A 19,320-nucleotide genomic window follows, 5' to 3' on the forward strand; every position below is an offset into this window, starting at 1 on the left:
ATTTTTGCCCCACTGTAGAAAAAGGCAACTGCAATCTTTTTTCAATTTCGAGCCCTAATTAATTAGAAATTTAAAAAGAATGTAAACACTGTTGATAAACAACTGCCCTTTTCCACGGTGTAGTTTACTTAGAAAAGTGACACTTTTTCAAATCAGTGGAAAAGGGGAAATATATTATTTCTTAACTATAGAATCCACTAGTGGTTGTACAATGAAAACAAAACATTTTGTAACAGTGTACATTTTCCACCACAAGCCCACTCACACACATTAACAGAACATTGTTGTCGTTTTTCTCTAAATAATGCAGCAGTGCTCCATACTCCTCCTCCAATAGATGTGTTCCATAGTTAAAAGGCAAAGTATACAACATTGACCCGCAGCCCACTTCCCTTTCCTCCCAGAACGAGTGGCCCAGCATTCCTCATTTTTGTCTTCCTCCCACATTCCAAACAGATGCATGTCAGATTCATTGAAGACTCAATTGTCCATTGTTGTGACTGTCAATGGGGAATGGAAAAACACGCATAAAAGGTATAAATACAAAGCGCAAAGAGGTTTAATTGATCACATTACAGAGGAGCACTGTATTAATGCATAACATGAGACCGCCCTGTGGTCAGCACTGGACATTGCACTCTTATTAAACAGCAATACAAAGTGTATTCAATATTATTATTATATAAGCAACCATCTCCAAACAATATACACAAACATACTCGTTGAAGACATTCTTTTTTTGTTGTTCCTTTCCAGTCAGATAAGCAATAGAAAGCTTTCCACATCACACTTAGGCATATCAAAAACTGGAATATTGTTGACATGAGTATTGAGGTTCACACAGTCGCGGGATGAAATAAAGAGAGGCTGTTTTAAAAAAAAAAAAAAAAAAAAAGTACAATTGAACATGAGCTTCAGCCCACCTGGAAGCAATCAGACATTCCATGACTGCGTGTGTGTGTGTGCGCGCCTTGGAGTAAATGCAACTACGAGCAAAGTGAAAAGAAAAAAAGAATACTGGGACTCATCCTTCAACTCATCTGATCTCACACACACACTCACAAACATGTGCGCATGCGGACACACACACACACACACTACATTACTTGCGGTGCTTGACCAAACTGCACATTCCACAGCTAGGAGAGAGATTTTGGCCGAACCTTTGGGAAAAGCTGAAAAAAACCCAGATTTATTATTTTTTTTAATGTAACATTTCTTTGCTCACAGACACAACAACAGAAAACCTTGTCATATGCATGCCAGGCTAGTAGTAGCTAACAGTGTTACTTTTCAGGTTTGGTGGGCAGGGGGGTGCCCCCTAACACTGGGCTTGGCCCCTCTTTGACAAAAGGGATAGGATGTGACTGGCTAGTCAGACAAAATTTTCTATCTGACCCAAGCGTAGTCAGCCAGCAGCATCATAGACAAACATTTGAGTCTGACAGTAACACCATAGACACAAACTTGTATTCTGATATCAAAGACACACACGAGTATTCTGAAAGCAACATCATAGGCACAAACAATTGTTCGTTTGAATTGTTCGTCTTACCCCAAAGTAGTTGTTGGGCACGAAGCCCTCGCGGCCGCACAGCGAGGCCCACCACCAGTCGGAGCCATCGAGCTTCTGCAGGATGGTGACCATGTCGCCCTCCCGGAAGGTGAGCTCGTCGGGGGCCTGAGCCGGGTAACTCCACAGGGCGTAAAGCACGCCGCTGTTCTCCATGCCCATCGCCTCCTCTACGCCTGAACGCAACATCAAAGACACAAACGTGGACTCAGACGGCAACATCAAAAACACAAATCTGTAGCCTGTCAGCGACATTAAAGACAGCATGGCGTCAAGCCGCAATATAAAAGACGCCATAATTTGTTTTATAGTGTTGTGTCTAATGTATACATTATATCCATTATATATATATATGTATGTATATATATACATTATATATATATATATAATTTGTTTTATAGTGTTGTCTAATGTATACATTATATACATTATATATATATATGTATATATATATATATATATATATATATAATGTATATATATACACATATATATATATATATATATAATGTATATATATATATATATATATATATATATATATATATATATAATGGATATAATGTATACATTAGACACAACACTATAAAACAAATTATAACAAATATATATATATATATATATATGTATATATATACACACATATATATATACCTATTTATATACCTATACCCCACCTATTTCTGTTTGTATCGTAGGCTTTCATTTTGTCAAATGCATCTGGCCACATGAAGAAAATAAAAACACTATTTTTGAATTCAACATAATGTGTAATCCACACATCAACATACACACACATATATATATATATATATATATATATATATAATGTATATATATATATATATATATATATATATATATATATATATATATATATATATATAGATATATATCTATATATAGATATATATAGATATATATATCTATATATATATAGATATATATATATGTGTGTGTGTATGTTGATGTGTGGATTACACATTATGTTGAATTCAAAAATAGTGTTTTTATTTTCTTCATGTGGCCAGATGCATTTGACAAAATGAAAGCCTACGATACAAACAGAAATAGGTGGTTGGTGTTAACCATGAGCCACTGTAATGGAGGGATTTTGGTATCCAATAATGCCCAAAATAGACACTCAGCAAAATATATGTATTCAAACTAAAATAATCGAGGAATGACGAAAACAGAAGATTAAGTATTTAATCTAAAGTTCTGCTCCAGTTACTATCCAGCTGGTGCATGCCCATTTTCTTACGTCACCATCAAGAAGCTACGAGACTTCCACATAGGATATATCAGACGTCCCTCGATTTAAGCTAGTCCGTGGAAACTCCTCAATGCTCGATCCTCACGCTCCTTAATATGGCAGTGTGGCAACAACTTCCGGGTCGCTTTCAATGTTTTGAGCAGCGAGGACCTCGGAACGTAGTTACATAGCAACATCGTAAACAGAAAGTAATATTATAGACACAAACGCATATTCTGATATCAAAGATGCAAACATGTCTGACAGTAGCATCAAGAACACAAACACCAACTCTGAGAGTAGCGTCATTGCCACATACATTGTCGTATCAAAAACACAAAAATGTAATCTGACAGGGGCATTGTCAAGCAATGCATCATCAAAGAAATAAACATTTCTCATAGAAGCAAAGACACACATGTGCTCTGAGTGGCAATAAAGACCATGGTATTCTGATATCGAAGACAAACTGCCTAATGGTAGCATCACGGACAAACATGGAGTCAGACAGTAGCATCAAAGACACAACCATGGTATCATAGCAACTTGACAGACACAAACATTAGCATTACAGACAACATTAAATGCGTGTGTCTCACCTCTCAGGAAGCTCTTGCACTCCTCAAAGGCGATAGCATAGGGGTCGCACTTCTGTGCGGCTGTGGCTCCATCGCTCTCCGTCATTGCCATTACGGCCGCGCCGTTCCTCACCAGGAACTCGCACAACGGCCGGTCATTGCATGAGGCCGCGCAGTGCAGCGGAGTCCTGCCGGACACAAAACGTTGCATGTTGACTTCATTGTGAGTCATGTGGACAGCAAAGGTGTGTGGAGGGGAGCTTGATTCACATGACGTGAATGGAGTGAGACTTAAGTCGCGATGGAATGGTTACTATTTTAACTCACGGCAAGTAACGCAAAGTGGCTAATGTTCCAGTATACGTTGTAACCAAGAAAGCTCGTGACGTGACTTGTTTGAATTTGACCACAGTAACTTGAGAGTTGCTTAAATCTTGAATGTGTGGACTTGTGACTTACTTACGACTTGCCCATATGTGACTTACGACATAGACATTTACCATCCGTGGCTGTCCGGGGCGCTGACGTTGGCACCGATGTGAACCAGGAAGTCCACCACGTTGTAATGGCCGCCACAGATGGCGTTGTGGAGCGCCGTGATGCCTTCATCGTTCGGCTGACTCGGGTCCGGCATCTGCAGGAATGCAGTTGTTGGAAGGTTACCAGTTATTAATAATAATTATAATAATAATGTCTGGACAAGTGACAAACATATTGGGACACACGTGTTAGTTAATTATTATCGTTGGTTGGACAACATAAGTAGTACTGTGCATAGGTTTACCATAGTAATTAGTCAATGAATAAAATATGAATGACGTGTCACTTCTTGTATGTGAAATGGGTCCCAATACTTTTTCTTTAAATTGCAGCAATTTTTGTACTGCCATATGGTAGCATAGGCATTAATACCTCCTGTACGGCCCGCTGCACCGTCTCCAGTTCGCCCACAAGCGCTCCATCCAGCGCCAGCACCAGTGGGCTCAGGCGAGCTCGTCTCCCGGTACGTTTACGCTCCCGGCTGGCCCTCAGGATGGAATGGTAGTTCTGATGGGGCAAACATGGTTTGAGCTATGATTCAAATGCACAGAGCACAGGTGTCAAACTTCAGGCCCGCGGCCCAGATCAGGCCTTATGCGCCACTTTATTTGGCCCGCAAACACTTGCCACAACATTTTTACTCACCTGTTCAAAACTAGCCGTGAAAATGATAATAACCAAATGCAAGTGCAATTCTGTAATATTATTGTGCAATTATTGGGGTTGCCACACAGAACTGCCAAAGACAACCCTAACTACAAACCCCAATTCCAATGAAGATGGAACCTTATGTAAAACATAAATAAAAACAGAACACAATTATTTGCCTATCCTTTTCAACCTATATTCAATTGAATACACTATAAAGACAAGATATTTAATGTTCAAACTGATGAACTTGATTGTTTTTTTTTTCATTTTCTTTTTTTGTATAAATATTCACTCATTTTAAATGTGATGCCTGCAACATGTTCCAAAAAAGCTGGGACAAGCATGTTTGTCGCTGTATTACATCACCTTTCATTTTAACAACACTCAATAAGTGTTTGGGAACTGAGGAAAATAGTGTTGAAGTTTTGTAGGTGGAATTGTTTCCCATTCGTGCTTCATGTACAACTTTAGTTGCTCAACAGTCCTGGGTCTCCATTGTCATATTTTGCGCTCCATAATGTGCCACTCAGAACAATAAAGGACTGGCTGAGGACTTGAACACCTTCTACTGCAGATTGGAAAAGGACACTCTCAGAACCCACACCCACCCAGCCACACCACCAACGACCACCATCACACCTCTGACTCCCCCTTCTGCGTTGATCATTCATGAACAAGATGTGAGACATCTTCAAACAACAAAAGATCAACAAAGCGGCAGGCCCAGACTTTGTGTCCCCATACTGCCTCAAAGTCTGCACAGACCAGCACGCTCCAGTCTTCACACAAATCTTCAATAGCTCTCTGGAACTATGTGAAGTACCATGTTGTTTCAAACGCTCCACCATCACCCGAGTGCCCAAGAAATCTTTAATCTCGGGTCTGAACGACTACAGGCCTTTCGCCCTGACATCTGTGTTCATGAAGTCCTTTGAACACCTTGTGCTGGACCACCTCAAGAGCGTCACAGGACTCCTGCTGGACCCTCTGCAGTCTGCCTACCGAGCAAACAGGTCTGTGGATGACGCAGTCAACCAGGGACTGCACTTCATCCTAGAGCAACTTGACGACACAGGGATCCTGTTCATTGACTTCAGCTCTGCATTCAACACCATCATCCCTGAATACCTCTCCTCCAAGCTTTTCCAGCTCAGCGTTTCGCCTGTCATCTGCCGATGGCTTTTCAGCTTCCTGATGGACAGGACTCAGCAGGTGAGGCTGGGGGACACCACCTCATCCACATGCACCATAAGCAGCAGGGCCCCCCAAGAACGCCTCCTCTCTCAGCTACTCTTCTCTCACTACACGAACAACTGCACCTCAAGGCACACAGCTGTCAAACACCACAGTCATTGGCCTCATCGACGACGATGACGAGTCTACGTATCTACAGGAAGTGGAGCGGCTGGAGCTTTGGTGCTGTAGTGAATATGCCCCGATGGAACAAATGACACCCAGCAACCCCCAATCTCTGACTGTTCTGCATTCTTCCAAGCCGCAGACAGGCGGCCACAAGGATGCCTAATTTATCTCAGCCGGACGCTAAATGAATTACCAGCCAGTCCGAAGAATATTATCAAAGGAGAGACACAGGAAATGTGGTTCCTCACTCGGACGGTAAGTTAATTAACACTCAACCTCCAGCCAGTCTGAAGGGAATCACTAACAAATACCTCTCTCTGCACACTGACTAAGGACCAAGACTGTAAGCAACCTGCCGTGCAAAGTGGTTCCACATGATGAGCAAAGGACCATTTGGCCCTTCTGGTCTGGGACAATTGGTGGAGCACAAGCGACACCCACTGGCTATTGAGAGATACTGCAACATGCTCTCACCGAATTTTTCTGCTTTAATATTTTAAGAACCTCGCTCCAGCCATCCTGCGTCTTTATATATATATTTTTGAACCCTGGTGACTGCGTCAACTGCGTCTTTTTCTTTTCTTTTCTTCCGTTTTCTTCAAACCATCCCTCGTGAGCACTCTTTCCAACCACCCAGAAGGTCTAAATTGGTTTATGCAACGTAAGTCCAACTTGCTGTTACTAAATACAAATGAGTGCATATTTGGGTAAAATAATGAACAGTCAGAGAGATTCACAACTCTCGCACTGTCACCGCGCATGCTTATTCCACCCTCAGATCACGAGTTCAGCCTCGTTTACCAATGTTTGTATTGTCCTTTGTTCTGTAGTTTGACCCCTCTGTATTGTTTCCTGTAGATTCCCCTGTTAGATTTCATTAAATGTTCTATAAATATCCACTACCAGTATCATTTGTGTGTTTGGATGCGACAAGAAACGTCTGGGATCGAGGACTCGTATTTCATTACTGTAGCAACCTTCAGATTATGAGACTGATAAGAGGTTTTTCGTCACTTTTTCCGAAATTTTAGACCTAAAAAAACAGAAGTGGTGCCCTTTTTGAGAGAAAAATAGTTTGATTGTGACGTTAAAAACGTAAATCAGACTAACCCGGAAGTGAACGCCGGCATTCAACTTCGAGCAATTTATTTCTTAAATAAATAACGTTTTATCCAAAACCAACATACGCTACAGTTCGGTCGAGACTTCAGGACGCATCCTTCGCCAGAGCTGGCCCTCACGCTGTCCAGATTATTGTACAATTAGTCACTCAAACTGCTCTAAATTGCTTGAGGACTGTGCAATTGTACATCATTTGCACAATTGTCATTGTATCAGCATTACCACATTACTGGTAACCTTTCATTGCTCAATGTTTTTAATGTCCTAAAAGTATATTTGTCACAGTGGCTGTCTGTTGTCCTACTAGAGCGTCTCCAACTACCAGAGACAAATTCCTTGTGTATTTTTGACATACTTGGCAAATAAAGATGATTCTGATTTTCATGAAATAAGCAGGGACATCCCTGAAAAAGACATTACTTGGATGGCAGCCTATGTTGCTCCAAAACCTGTATGTACCTTTCAGCATTAATGGTGCCTTCACCTATGTGCAAGTTACCCATGCCACGGGCACTAACCCCATACCATCACAGATGCTGGCTTTTGAACTTTGCACTGATAACAATCCGGAAGGTCCTCTTCCTCTTTGGACCGGAGGACACGAGGTCCGTGATTTCCAAAAACAATTTGAAATGTGGACTCGTCAGACCACAGCACACTATTGTACTTTGCGTCAGTCCATCTCAGATAAGCACAGGCCCAGAGGAACCGGTGGCATTTCTGGGTGTTCTTGATATTTGGCTTTCACTTTGCATGTTTTAACTTGCATTTGTCGATGCATTTGTAGTAATTAATTGTTTTAACTGACAATGGAGTCTGCCTGAGCCCACGTGACAATATCCTTTACACAATGATGCCTGTTTTTAATGGAGGGCCACCCGAGGATTCGAAGGTCATGGCATTCAATATTGGTTTTGCCGTTTACGTGAAGAGATTTCTCCAGATTCTCGGAATCTTTTGATATGATATTATGGACTGTACATCAGGGGTGTCAAACTCATTGTAGTTCAAGGGCCACTTACAGCCTAATTTGATGCCAAAGGTGTCAGCCCGGACCACTAAAATCATATCATACTTCATATAATAATGTTTTTTCCTTTGTTTGAATATTTTTAAAGTAATTTTTTTCAGCTTTCTTGAGAAAATGTTGTTTCACTTTGTCATCTGTATGTGTGCATAATAAGTACTAATAATTATTCTAATATGTATTATATATAATATGCAAAACTAAGTCACAGGTATTTGGAACTGAAAAATGTAGTATTGCACTTAATTCACTGCCAGACCTCCCAGTTAACATGGATATTTGACTTCAAAAGGCATGATTGGCAGTGAATGAGTTAAAAATTAAATCAACTTATGAATACCTAGGAATTATTATCTTTCCACTTTATACATGAGCATAATAATGCTCAAAATTGTCCTTCGTCCCCACCACCACAACGTCATGTATTTTCTTCACTTTCAAATTCATCCTGCGGGCCGGAATGTACCCCCTCGTACCTTGCTTGAAAACAACTGTTATATTTATACACAATCATGACACTCACCTATTTCCAGCAAACCTGTTGGAATGTTCTAAACAGGTGTTTTTTTTTAGCATTCCTCAACTTTCCAGGTCTTTTGTTGTCTCTGTTCCAGCTTTTTTTGCAAATGTGCTACAGGCATCAAATTCAAAATGAGGGACTATTTGCAAAAGAAAACAACAACGTTCGTCAGTTTGAACATTAAATATATTGTCTTTGTAGTGTACTCAATTAAATATAGGTTTAAAAGGATTTACAAATCACTGTATTCTGTTTTTATTTACAGTTTACATAACGCCCCAACTTCATTGGAATTCAGGTTTATTCGGTGTAATAGAGGTGCAGATGGTTTCTGGTTTCTTACTCTGTACTCCTGGGGCTTGGTGAGCTGGGGGTGCTGTGAGGGAGGAGTTGCGGCGCAGTTGTCCTCTCCCTCCGATGAGGTGCTGCTCTCGCTGCCCCGCTCGCCTCTGCCCTCGCCCTTGTGCTGCTGCTCGTTGCGGTGGAAGAGCTTGTTGATGAGCTTCTTGTACTGGTTGGGCTCGTACTGTGACGCCTTCTTCAGGGGCCGCGACTGGTCCGCAGAGCCGCGCCTCTTTAAAGGCCGGGGGATCTCTGAGCGGATGCGCAGCAGCTCCTCCAGGTCGGGAATCTCCTGGCTGTGGGCCTCGGGGGCCACCACTGGCTGCAGCCGGGTGGGGCTGAGGGGTCGAGGAGGCCCCTGATGGGTGTGAGGCTCGCCGTCGTGGATCATCGGGAGGTGGTGAACTAAGTCCAGTCGGGACAGCTCGGCGTCAATGTCACCAGGGTTCAACGCTGCCGAGGAGGAAAGACAGTTTGCTTACTGAGTGAATGAAGTATTTTGTCGTTTTGGGTGGAGGGACCCCTTAGAGGGGAGAAATGTTTCAAGGACTCTGTTATAATTACAATTATAACGCTATTTGAGAAAAGGTTTTTTTTGTTACCGTCGCTGTAAACGGCCGGTTGTCTCAGCTCAGGCGGCGGCTGCATGGCGGCCTGGTTGAAGAAGTAGTTCCTGGATGCGGCGGGTTGGTAGGCCTCCCATTGGTCTCCGGGAGGCCCCCCCGGGGGGGTCCGGGCAGACATAGCACCCCAGTGGGGGTTTTGGAGACGCATGATGACGGAAAGTGGGATGGGCCTGCGTTGGCGTGACTGGGTAGCAAGAGGCGGAATTGAAATGCGGGAGATGGGCTGCTGGTGGTACTGATGAGTCTGGTTTGGCAATGCCACATCCGGAAGTACTGTCACACGAGTGTTCCGGGCCAATGAACCGTGGGGGAACTGAGGAGGAGGAGCACGATGATTCTGGAAAAGAAACAGGGAAAAAAGTAGAAAATCATGAATGTAATTCATTCATTCATCCATCTATTGTTTGGTCTGTGGTTGTTGGCCCCCATAAGTCAGTCTCTCCCACTTTCCTGCAGTGTTCCTCTAGGGTCAGTCTTAGGGTCCATCCTTTTTGCACATGCTTTCATCTTAGCGATGTCATCAGCAAATTTGAAGGTTTGTCATACCACTTGTATGCAGATGACACCAGATTTATTTTGCGTTCATGGATACACACATTGAAGAATTCACTGCAGAGGACCTCTGTTCCTAACCAAAACCGCACCACCCACCAGGGCACGCAAACATATAAATTAATGTGTGAGATCTCACTGTATTTTGTAATTGGAATGGTGCCGGGCTGCGCTCTGTCTGCGCATGCTCTGTCTTGATGTAAATGCATGGTGACATCGTTCACGCAGGTAAATATGGTGGCTTCCAACCAGAGCTCGTATACAACAGAGATCTTGTTTTTAACTACTTGTAACTTGTTTTTAATCAACCGTGTGTGTGTGAGTGTATATTATATATATATATATATATATATATATATATATATATATATATATATATATATATATATATATATACACACACACACACACACACACACACACACACACAGTATAAGTGTAAAAACAAGCTAAACAGATGACGGACCTCCATCCTGATAAATGATGTGACATTATGTCAATGTGTGCATGTCACACGGCTGTTCCAATTAAATGTAGTGCACATGTATACACCCAATTGGAATAGATTACGTCACATGTAAAGAGTGGACCAGAGATCTACAATCTGAATGAATTTGATCGTAATGACAAAAACGTCTGCATGTAAACCCAGCTATTGTTGTTGGCGTAGTTTGAAAAATGCAATTCACTCCTGTGTTGTTGTTTTTTTTTTAAATTGGCACCTTCTTCTGCCCATCTGTGCCCTCAAAACACTCCCTGATTGCCTCCAAGAAGCCAATTTTATGATCCCACGCCCATATCGCCCTGATTCTTTTCCTCCCAGTGGCGCCAGGAAACATGTGGTATTGAGAATTTTACCATAACCTTTATGGGAATACTCTTTTTAAAAGATGGGTGTGTCCATGATTCAGTTTCTGAATGAAAAGCAACTATAACTGCTTCATTTCAGGAGTAAACGTGGACTGATTCAGTACAGTATCACCCAATCCTGCAGGGATGGATCAGTTTTATCCCAGTATAACAATGGGCAACAATGTCTCTGGCTTCTTTCAGACTTATAAAGCGATGTACACACTTACCAACAATCGGGCCAAATTCAAGCATTGTACTTCCCTTGCGGTCAAAGTCAACAAAGGCCTGATTATAGGATGTGTCTGAGAGATCATCCTGAGCTACTATCCTGTGGGGTGGAGTGTGTTCTAGTTTTTCACAACTGCTATTTCTTGAAACCTCCACCCATTTTCTCAAAACCCTAAACACAAATCCAAACTTTCTAACTGTATACATAAAACCTCTGACTTTTCTATCACAACTCAAACTATCGCCTCAAAACCAGTTATAGTGTATTCAAACGATGAGTTCAGATCATACACACAGAAAGTAAAAATAGAGTCAGCACAGAACATTCATTAGACACTACATAGAATAATGCAGGACACAGCATCCAGGGCATGTAGTTAGCAGAACATGTTTATTGTAAATGAATTTAGAGAAACAAAGTAATAATCAAACTGATATCTACATTCAGCTCCCAAATTATTAAAAAAAAAAAAAAAAAAAAAAAAAAAAAAAAAAGCACATTACTGCATAGTCAAGTAACATTAACATGTCTTTGTGCGGAATCTGGCCAGAGGATTTACGCACATTACAGGCAATATTTTAGTAGTCATTTTCTGCTGGATTTCATGAGTTGGCTTTCATTATTTTGAAGCACTTGTCAACAATGAGTGCTTCTTGTTGTTCGGAGATTATTAATTTAACATTAATTTAACAGATTAGCTAAACAATAGCTGGTCAAGCATGAACTAAGCTTAATGTCTGTTATGTGTTTAATTGAGAAGACAATCGACTACACTGGTTCGGGACTGTGATTGTGAATGTGTCGGTATAGCTAACTAATGTAAACAGCTATGAGTGCAATGTATCTAACGTGCACAGTAGTCCCTCATTTATCGAGGGGGTTAGGTTCCGGACCACACCCACAATAGGTAAAATCTGCGATATAGAATTATATATGGTGATACTATAGTGAAACTGAAGCCCTCTAGTGGATATTTTGGCACTGCAGCATTATTCTTAACACTGAAGATGCTAGTTCATTCAGAATCAGAATCATCTTTATTTGCCAAGTATGTCCAAAAAACACACAAGGAATTTGTCTCCGGTAGTTGGAGCCGCTCTAGTACGACAACAGACAGCCAATTGACAGAGAACACTTTTGAGACATAAAGACATTGACAAAAACAGTCACTGAGCAATAAAGGGTTGCTAGTTATCTGGTAATGCCAGTACAAATTTTATTTTATTTTTTACAATTCTGCAAAACGTCCTCTAGCACTTAGAGCAGTTTGAATGAGTAATATAGCAATAGTCCGTTGCAATGACCATTGTGCAAAGGGCACCGCGACTTCAACGAGTTTATGCAGTTTAAAGTGACTAGTAGTGCGATAATCTGGGACAATGTTGATTGTGCAAATGTTGCAGATACTCCACAGTCAGTGTGCAAGTGGTGCAGATGCTACTCTGGTATGAGTGGCCAGTACTGGTCAACAACACATATACAAATAGTGCAGCGTGGCGAGACTACGACAGTGAGTGTACGATTAATATATAATTGGCCTGACAGAAATATGAACACAAACTCAAGACAAAAAAAATTGGCAGCATGTTGCAATGAAATTGTAGGTTAGCTGTTTAAGAAGTTGATTGCAAGAGGGAAGAAGCTGTTGGAATGTCTGCTAGTTCTTGTTTGCATTGATCGGTAGCGCCTACCTGAGGGAAGGAGCCGGAAGAGCCGGTGACCGGGATGTGGAGGGTCAGAGAGGATGTCGCACGCTCTTGTCTTAGTTCTGGCAGCGTGCAAGTCCTCAAGGGTGGGTAGGGGGGTACCGACAATCTTTTCAGGAGTTTTGATTGTCCGTTGCAGTCGGAGTTTGTCCTTTTACGTAGCAGCACCAAACAAGACTGTGATGGAAGAACACAGGACTGACTCGATGACCGCTGTGTAGAACTGCCTCAGCAGCTCCTTTGGCAGGCCGTGCTTTCTCAGAAGCCGCAGGAAGTACATCCTCTGCTGGGCCTTTTTGAGGACGGAGTTGATGTTGTTCGCCCACTTCAGGTCCTGAGAGACAGTAATTCCCAGCAACTTGAAGGTCTCAACGGTTGACACAAGGCAGCTGGACAGCGTGAGGGGCAGCTGTGGCGAAGGCCCTGAAGTCCACGATCATCTCTACATCAGCTCCAGGTTGTGTCGGCCGCACCACAGCTCCAGCTGCTCCACTTCCTGTCGATATGCAGACTCGTTACCGTTCTTGATGAGGCCGATGATAGTGGTGTCATCTGGAAACTTCAGGAGTTTGACAGCCGGGTGCATTGAGGTGCAGTCGTTCGTGTAGAGAGAGAAGAGCAGCGGAGAGAGGACACAACCTTGGGGCGCCCCAGTGCTGATGCTGCGTGCGGATGAGGTGGTCTCACACAGCCTCACCTGCTGTGTCCTGCCCGTCAGGAAGCTGTAAATCCACTGGCAGATGGCAGGTGAGAGGCTGAGCTGGAGAAGTTTGGATGAAAGGAGTTCAGGGATGATGGTGTTGAACGCTGAGCTGAACTCCATGAACAGGATCCACGCGTAGCTCCCTGCACTGTCGAAGTGTTCTAGAATCAAGTGCAGTCCCATGTTGATTACCTGTTCGCTCGGTAGGCAAACTGCAGGGGGTCCAGCAGGGGACCTTTGACGGGCTTGAGGTGGTCCAGCACGAGGCGTTCAAAGGACTTCATGACCATACATGTCAAGGCGACAGGCCTGTAGTCATTTAGACCCGAGATTGTAGGTTTCTTGGGGACTGGAATGATGGTGGAGCGATTGAAACAGGATGGTACTTCGCACAGTTCCAGAGATCTATTGAAAATTTGTGTGAAGACTGGAGCGAGCTGGTCCGGATGGTTGGATTCCCAACCAAGTATTGAAGATTAACATATCGTTTTGAAAGTAACATATTTTTTCTCTCTCTCTCTCTCTCTCTGCAAGCTCTCGAAAACCCTGCTTCGGTTGTGACTCGTGAAAATGCGTGCAGCGAACTCAGCTACCGAACATCCTTCCGCGTCCCCTTACGTCCAGTTTGTCTCTCGCCGAATAATTGCCTTAATAATTGCATTAGAGACACAGAGGAAATGATATGTGTACGTTTATACATTTATTATTAATTTACATTTATTTTAAATATGTGTGCTTGTTTTCATGTGCTTGACTGACTCAACCTTAGCCGTTAGCTTGAAGGAACGGCTGCTAGTGAAAGCTATCCCCGTGAGGACGCCAGGACTTGTGGTTAGAATAACTCGAGTACATTCACTGCGTTGTACGCCGTTCCCTGCGCAAACAAATCACTCATCGTACCAGTACATCGCTCCTTAGTGGATCACAAACACAGAAGTTCAACAAGCGAATCACTCGTGTCTCACGGATCACAAACGATGAGTTCAACAAACGAATCCCTCTTCATTTCCTCACTACTCCATTACATTCCGTTCACTTAAGTCCCTCCACTGAACAAATCAGTCTTCGGTTTTTCAGTTCCTCTGTACACCAGTACACCAGTTCACTGAACAAATCACTCAGTTCACTTAAGTCCCTCCCCTGAACAAATCACTCTACAGTTCTTCAGTACACCAGTTAACTGAACGAATCACTCAGTTCACTTAAGTCCCTCCCCCGCCTGCACGGTGCTGCCTGACGCTGGCTGCTCATTGGTTATTCGCCGAAGTGAGTGACAATGGTGGCGAATCGCAAATCACATGGCAGTACGTTTAATGAAGTCCCAGCCCTGCCTGCACAGTGGCGGCTCGTTGGTCATTCACTAAAGATTCAGAAGTGAGTGACAGAACACTTCAGCAGTTCCGTTTCCACTCACAGCCGACTCGCTCGCCTCACGGCGGTGGGAAGCGGGCCAAGCTAAAAAGAACAAATCATTTTATAAACTGATTCAGTTCAGTTCGTTCACTAAAAAGATTCGTTCTTCTGAACAAAACGTTAGCAAACGAAACAAGACTAAGAAATGCTTCTGCAAAGCTGCAATGAGAAATGGATACAAAAATGGTGAAAATATCAAAATAAGTAACACGTACTGTATAAAAAATAAGGTGTTTGCATCCCAGAGACACTACCTGTACGGTCAAATGCACTTACTGGTTGAAAAGGGGGGGGGGGGGTAGAAATACATTTTGAGGGGTATTGCGCAATAATAATTTTTAAAAATTCAAAACACGAAATAGAGGAACCACGAAGCGTGAACCACAATATAGTGGGGGTTGATTTTATAGTGGGGCTTGATTTTTGCCACATTAACTTGGGTCTCACTTGAATTTTGAAGGGTCAAACTTGAGACTTGCACAAATGTGACTATTGCTCCATAGTTATGTGCAGCACGCACCTTTTTGGGGCTGGGGGCCAGAGGAGGCCCATCCAGGTTGGACTCTCTCCAGTTGCTGTTAGGCACAGATGCTCGGATCCACTCGCTCTCTGGAACAGAACAACACAAAAGGCCCTTTTGATTACATTTTTTTTTGTTCGTTTGTCTACCTCAGCACAAAAAAAATTAAATTAGACCACTAACTATCATAGGTGTGGTGAGGCTTGCTTTCGAAGGACATGTCTAGATCCGTCTCGTTCCACTTGCCATGACTCTTTTGCCTCTGTACACCTTCATCTGAGAGAAGTCACAAAACAGGGAAAAAAAGGATTAGCTAAGAGCAGCGGCGAATGGGTCCTCCCACCCCCAAGCCTGAAAGTTGTGAGGTGCGCTGGACAGGGATTAAGCTCTTTAATTGTGAGGTTTAGTTACTCGAGTTTCACGTTTTATGGTAAGTCATCAAACTTTGCCGCCAGGTGCTGCACACACCCAATGACCAAAACCCAAACATCTGGCAATTTTTCACTGTCCATTTGTCTTGAATACGTGGTTCAAATTTGTTCGCAATCAAACGAAATCTCTACAACAAAGACATTTTGGAATGATGCCCAGAAATTATCATTTTTCAAACCAAAATGATGTACTTCTTTTCAGTCATGGCTTCTTCAGACTTTTTGTTGGTCTACTCAGCATAAGCCATTACCAAATTTCTTGTTATTAAGGGAAAGTGACGTGTTGTGATTGAAGGTTATGGGGATGGGGGGGAATAACTAATATGACCCAAGCATGGCCGCTTTAAACCAAAATAGCTGATTTCCTGTATCTTTTCTGGCTTCTTGAGACTTAGTGGGTCTACTTACAATAGACATGCCTACTAAATTTAATGTTTCTAAGGGAAACTGGCTAAAAATTTAGGTTTAAAGGGCATAGAGGGCAAAATTGCAGCTTTAAACCAAAATGGCCTATTTCCTGAATATTTTCAAACATGGGTTATTGAGACTTTTGTGTATGTCTATTCATGATAGACATGCCTACCAAATTTCATGCTACTAAGGGAAAACCGGCTAAAATTTGTTTGAAGGAGGCATTGACGAAATGACCCTAAAATAGCCACTTGAAACAAAAATGACTAATTTCCTGTATCTTTTCTAGCATGGCTTCTTCAGACTTGTTTGTGGGTCTAATTATAACAGACATGCTTAACAAATTTCATGTTGCCAAGTGTAACAGGTTGAATTAAATAAAAAAATCCAGAGATTGTCAAAATGGCAAATTATTTGGACTAAGTATAATAATAGTAATGAAGCAATTTCATTTTATTTGCATACTGTGCCCACTGTGATTCCTTAAATACAGGATGGCCTCCTTTGATACGCACGTGATCTTTATCACCATTGCTGCAAACCTATTGGACTACTCATATTTTCAATATCCACCTTTCCACAGCAACTCACACACCGATCCAGCAGCAACTTCACCCTCTTAAGCAACGCAACCGTTCTTACAATGTTGTTACATCACAGCCAACATAAATCGGTACGTTTACGTTGCACAATTTTTGATAGATAGATACCGCTTTACCGCAACAGAGGCATTCAAATTACACTACAGCATTTCCTCACATAGTGGCTGAGGTTGTTTTAGTAACTCAAATTCAGTGAAGGGAAGGCCATTTGTAGCAGTTTTATCGACAATAAAAATGATACGTGGTTAAAATAAAATACAGTTAACCCACATGTATCACGGGTAATGTTCCAGAGCCACCCTCAATAGGTGAAAATCTGCGATAGATAGAGATGATATGAAAAAACTATTTGTTCTAGTTTTACCCCACTCACATGCTTTAAACACATTTAAATTTATGAAAACACTTGTTTTACACATTGTAAACATATTTGAAGACACACCAAAATTGCAAGGATAAAATATATAGAAAGTACTGTACGTATCGAAATGTTCTAATATTTTTTTAGAGGCAGGGCCGAGTGGCATGGCGTACACTATATGTACACTATTATACGTCACTGTTGTAGATAGATGAATTATCTTATTTGCCATAATTGGATAATCCTTTTAGTGAAAATGAAATGAAAAAAAAAAAAAAAGATAATTTCAGACAGCACAGCTGGTGATCTCTCGTGGCACATTGGAAATCAGTGATCTAGGAGAATGAAGGGGCACTCACCAGGTTGCCTGAAAGTAAAATTCCGGGGAATCGTTTCAGCTACAGGATGATGAAAAGCCAAAGGTGACTGGCCTCGGTCGGGCTGAGGCGACCTGCGACCCTCGAAGGGGCTGAGTCGGTTGGGCGAGGGCAGAGGTAGGTGCGATGTAGCGGTGCGGCTGGGGGACGGGCTCCTCTCCACGTAGACCACCGAACCACGAGGACTCTGGTCGTAGCTTCGCCTCAGACTGTGGGGCGAATGCTTGGGGCTCAGCTGGAGGTACGAGTACCCATCAGGAGAAACACGGGGGAGAGGCGAGGTGGCCCGGCTGATCTTGGGCGAGGAAAGCGGACTGATGGAAGGCACCGGGGAGGTTGGTGCGCTCTTGATCATAGTGACCATGGAGTCCATCGGGTGGCGGATCGATGCGCTGGGAGGGTATGGCATTGACGTAGAGCTGAGATTACTCCAGCTGCTCGACCCCCTTAGCGTGCCGGGCGGTAGAGAGATGTTGTGCTGGGGAACCTGCACACGCAGACACACATGGACACACACGCACATGCATGCACAGTCTTTAGGCTTGGTGAAGCAGCATGGGGTTCAGAGTCCATGGTTAGTCCCCTGCACTCTGTTCATTTTACACCTGTTGCCAATTGCACCACAATCCTAGGGCCGCCGCACACCGAGCAACGTGGACCAATCGGACTGAACTGCCGCACAGTGTGCGGGGTTCTGCCACTAGTTTTCATGAGTGGCCGACCGTCAGCCCCTAATTTAGCTGCAATTTAAAAATTCTAATTGCCTGTGACAGCTTTGCATCATCGCAGATGTAACGCAATCAAAAATGCACATGAGCCTTTACCAAAAATATTACATTTCCAGGTATTTAGCATGGGGCAATCCGTCATTGCCAACAGCAGTCTCCTTTTTTCTCGTCCGTTTCCTCTTCTTGTGGCCATCCGCTTCTTCTTTGACAATTGTTTTTGTGGTTCAATAAAATATAATACAGTTCAGTTTACTCTACAGTAAGTGGAGCCTCAAAACCAAAAGCAGTTTTTCCCATTTCTGCGCAATGGTAGATGTGCAGTGCTCAATCGCATGGTGTCTGTGGTTGTTGTGTTTGTTTTGTGTGTGCGTGCGTGTGTGTGTGTGTGTGTGTGTGTGTGTGTGTGTGTGTGTGTGTGTGTGTGAGTGTACCTGAGATGCATGCTGTGTGCCTGTGGGTCCGGAGGAGGCCTCACTCAGCATGGAGTTAAACTCCTTCGCTAGCTCGTCCGCGCTGGCCAGTGATGCGTTCAGGTCATCGTTCATGGTCTGGACTAGGGAGCCCCAGACCACAAAGCAGACATTTAGTACAGTGCTAACATGATCATGCAGAGTGATTAAATAAAGATTGGGTGGGAGGGGAGACTCACACAGGATGGTGCTGCCATAGGTGCTCTGAGAAGTCATGGCTGTCAGGCAGCGATTGTTAGTTCCTTGAAAACAGAACAACAAACCCTTTTTTGACTTTTGATTTTATTTTTTGCATTTTCAGATTTTAAAAAGAAACAAGAGATTTTGAGGTATGTTTTGTACTGGGCAACACGGTGGACTAATGGTTAG

At 42.8% G+C, this 19,320-nt stretch overlaps 1 protein-coding gene across 2 annotated transcripts in view; it reads right to left on the reverse strand.

Moving 5' to 3' along the window:
• Positions 1 to 236: 236 nt before the first annotated feature.
• ppp1r13l (protein phosphatase 1, regulatory subunit 13 like) overlaps positions 237 to 19,320 on the reverse strand; it is a 36,994-nt gene continuing 17,910 nt past the window's right edge. Inside the window, exons 2-13 of one of the 2 annotated variants that reach the window (XM_061682592.1) lie at positions 19,131 to 19,193; positions 18,913 to 19,034; positions 17,736 to 18,240; positions 15,755 to 15,847; positions 15,572 to 15,660; positions 9,573 to 9,933; positions 8,972 to 9,423; positions 4,319 to 4,453; positions 3,907 to 4,040; positions 3,428 to 3,594; positions 1,556 to 1,749; positions 237 to 1,175 (exon numbers count right to left, since the gene is read on the reverse strand). In XM_061682592.1, coding sequence (XP_061538576.1) covers positions 1,140 to 1,175; positions 1,556 to 1,749; positions 3,428 to 3,594; positions 3,907 to 4,040; positions 4,319 to 4,453; positions 8,972 to 9,423; positions 9,573 to 9,933; positions 15,572 to 15,660; positions 15,755 to 15,847; positions 17,736 to 18,240; positions 18,913 to 19,034; positions 19,131 to 19,167 — 2,325 coding nt within the window. In that variant the 5' untranslated portion in view covers positions 19,168 to 19,193 and the 3' untranslated portion in view covers positions 237 to 1,139. Of the gene's footprint in view, positions 1,176 to 1,555; positions 1,750 to 3,427; positions 3,595 to 3,891; positions 4,041 to 4,318; positions 4,454 to 8,971; positions 9,424 to 9,572; positions 9,934 to 15,571; positions 15,661 to 15,754; positions 15,848 to 17,735; positions 18,241 to 18,912; positions 19,035 to 19,130; positions 19,194 to 19,320 lie in introns of those variants that run through there. The other variant, XM_061682593.1, reaches the window with a different exon arrangement.

This window comes from Phycodurus eques, chromosome 7 (assembly GCF_024500275.1).
Source record: "Phycodurus eques isolate BA_2022a chromosome 7, UOR_Pequ_1.1, whole genome shotgun sequence".
Classification (NCBI taxonomy): Eukaryota; Metazoa; Chordata; class Actinopteri; order Syngnathiformes; family Syngnathidae; genus Phycodurus; species Phycodurus eques.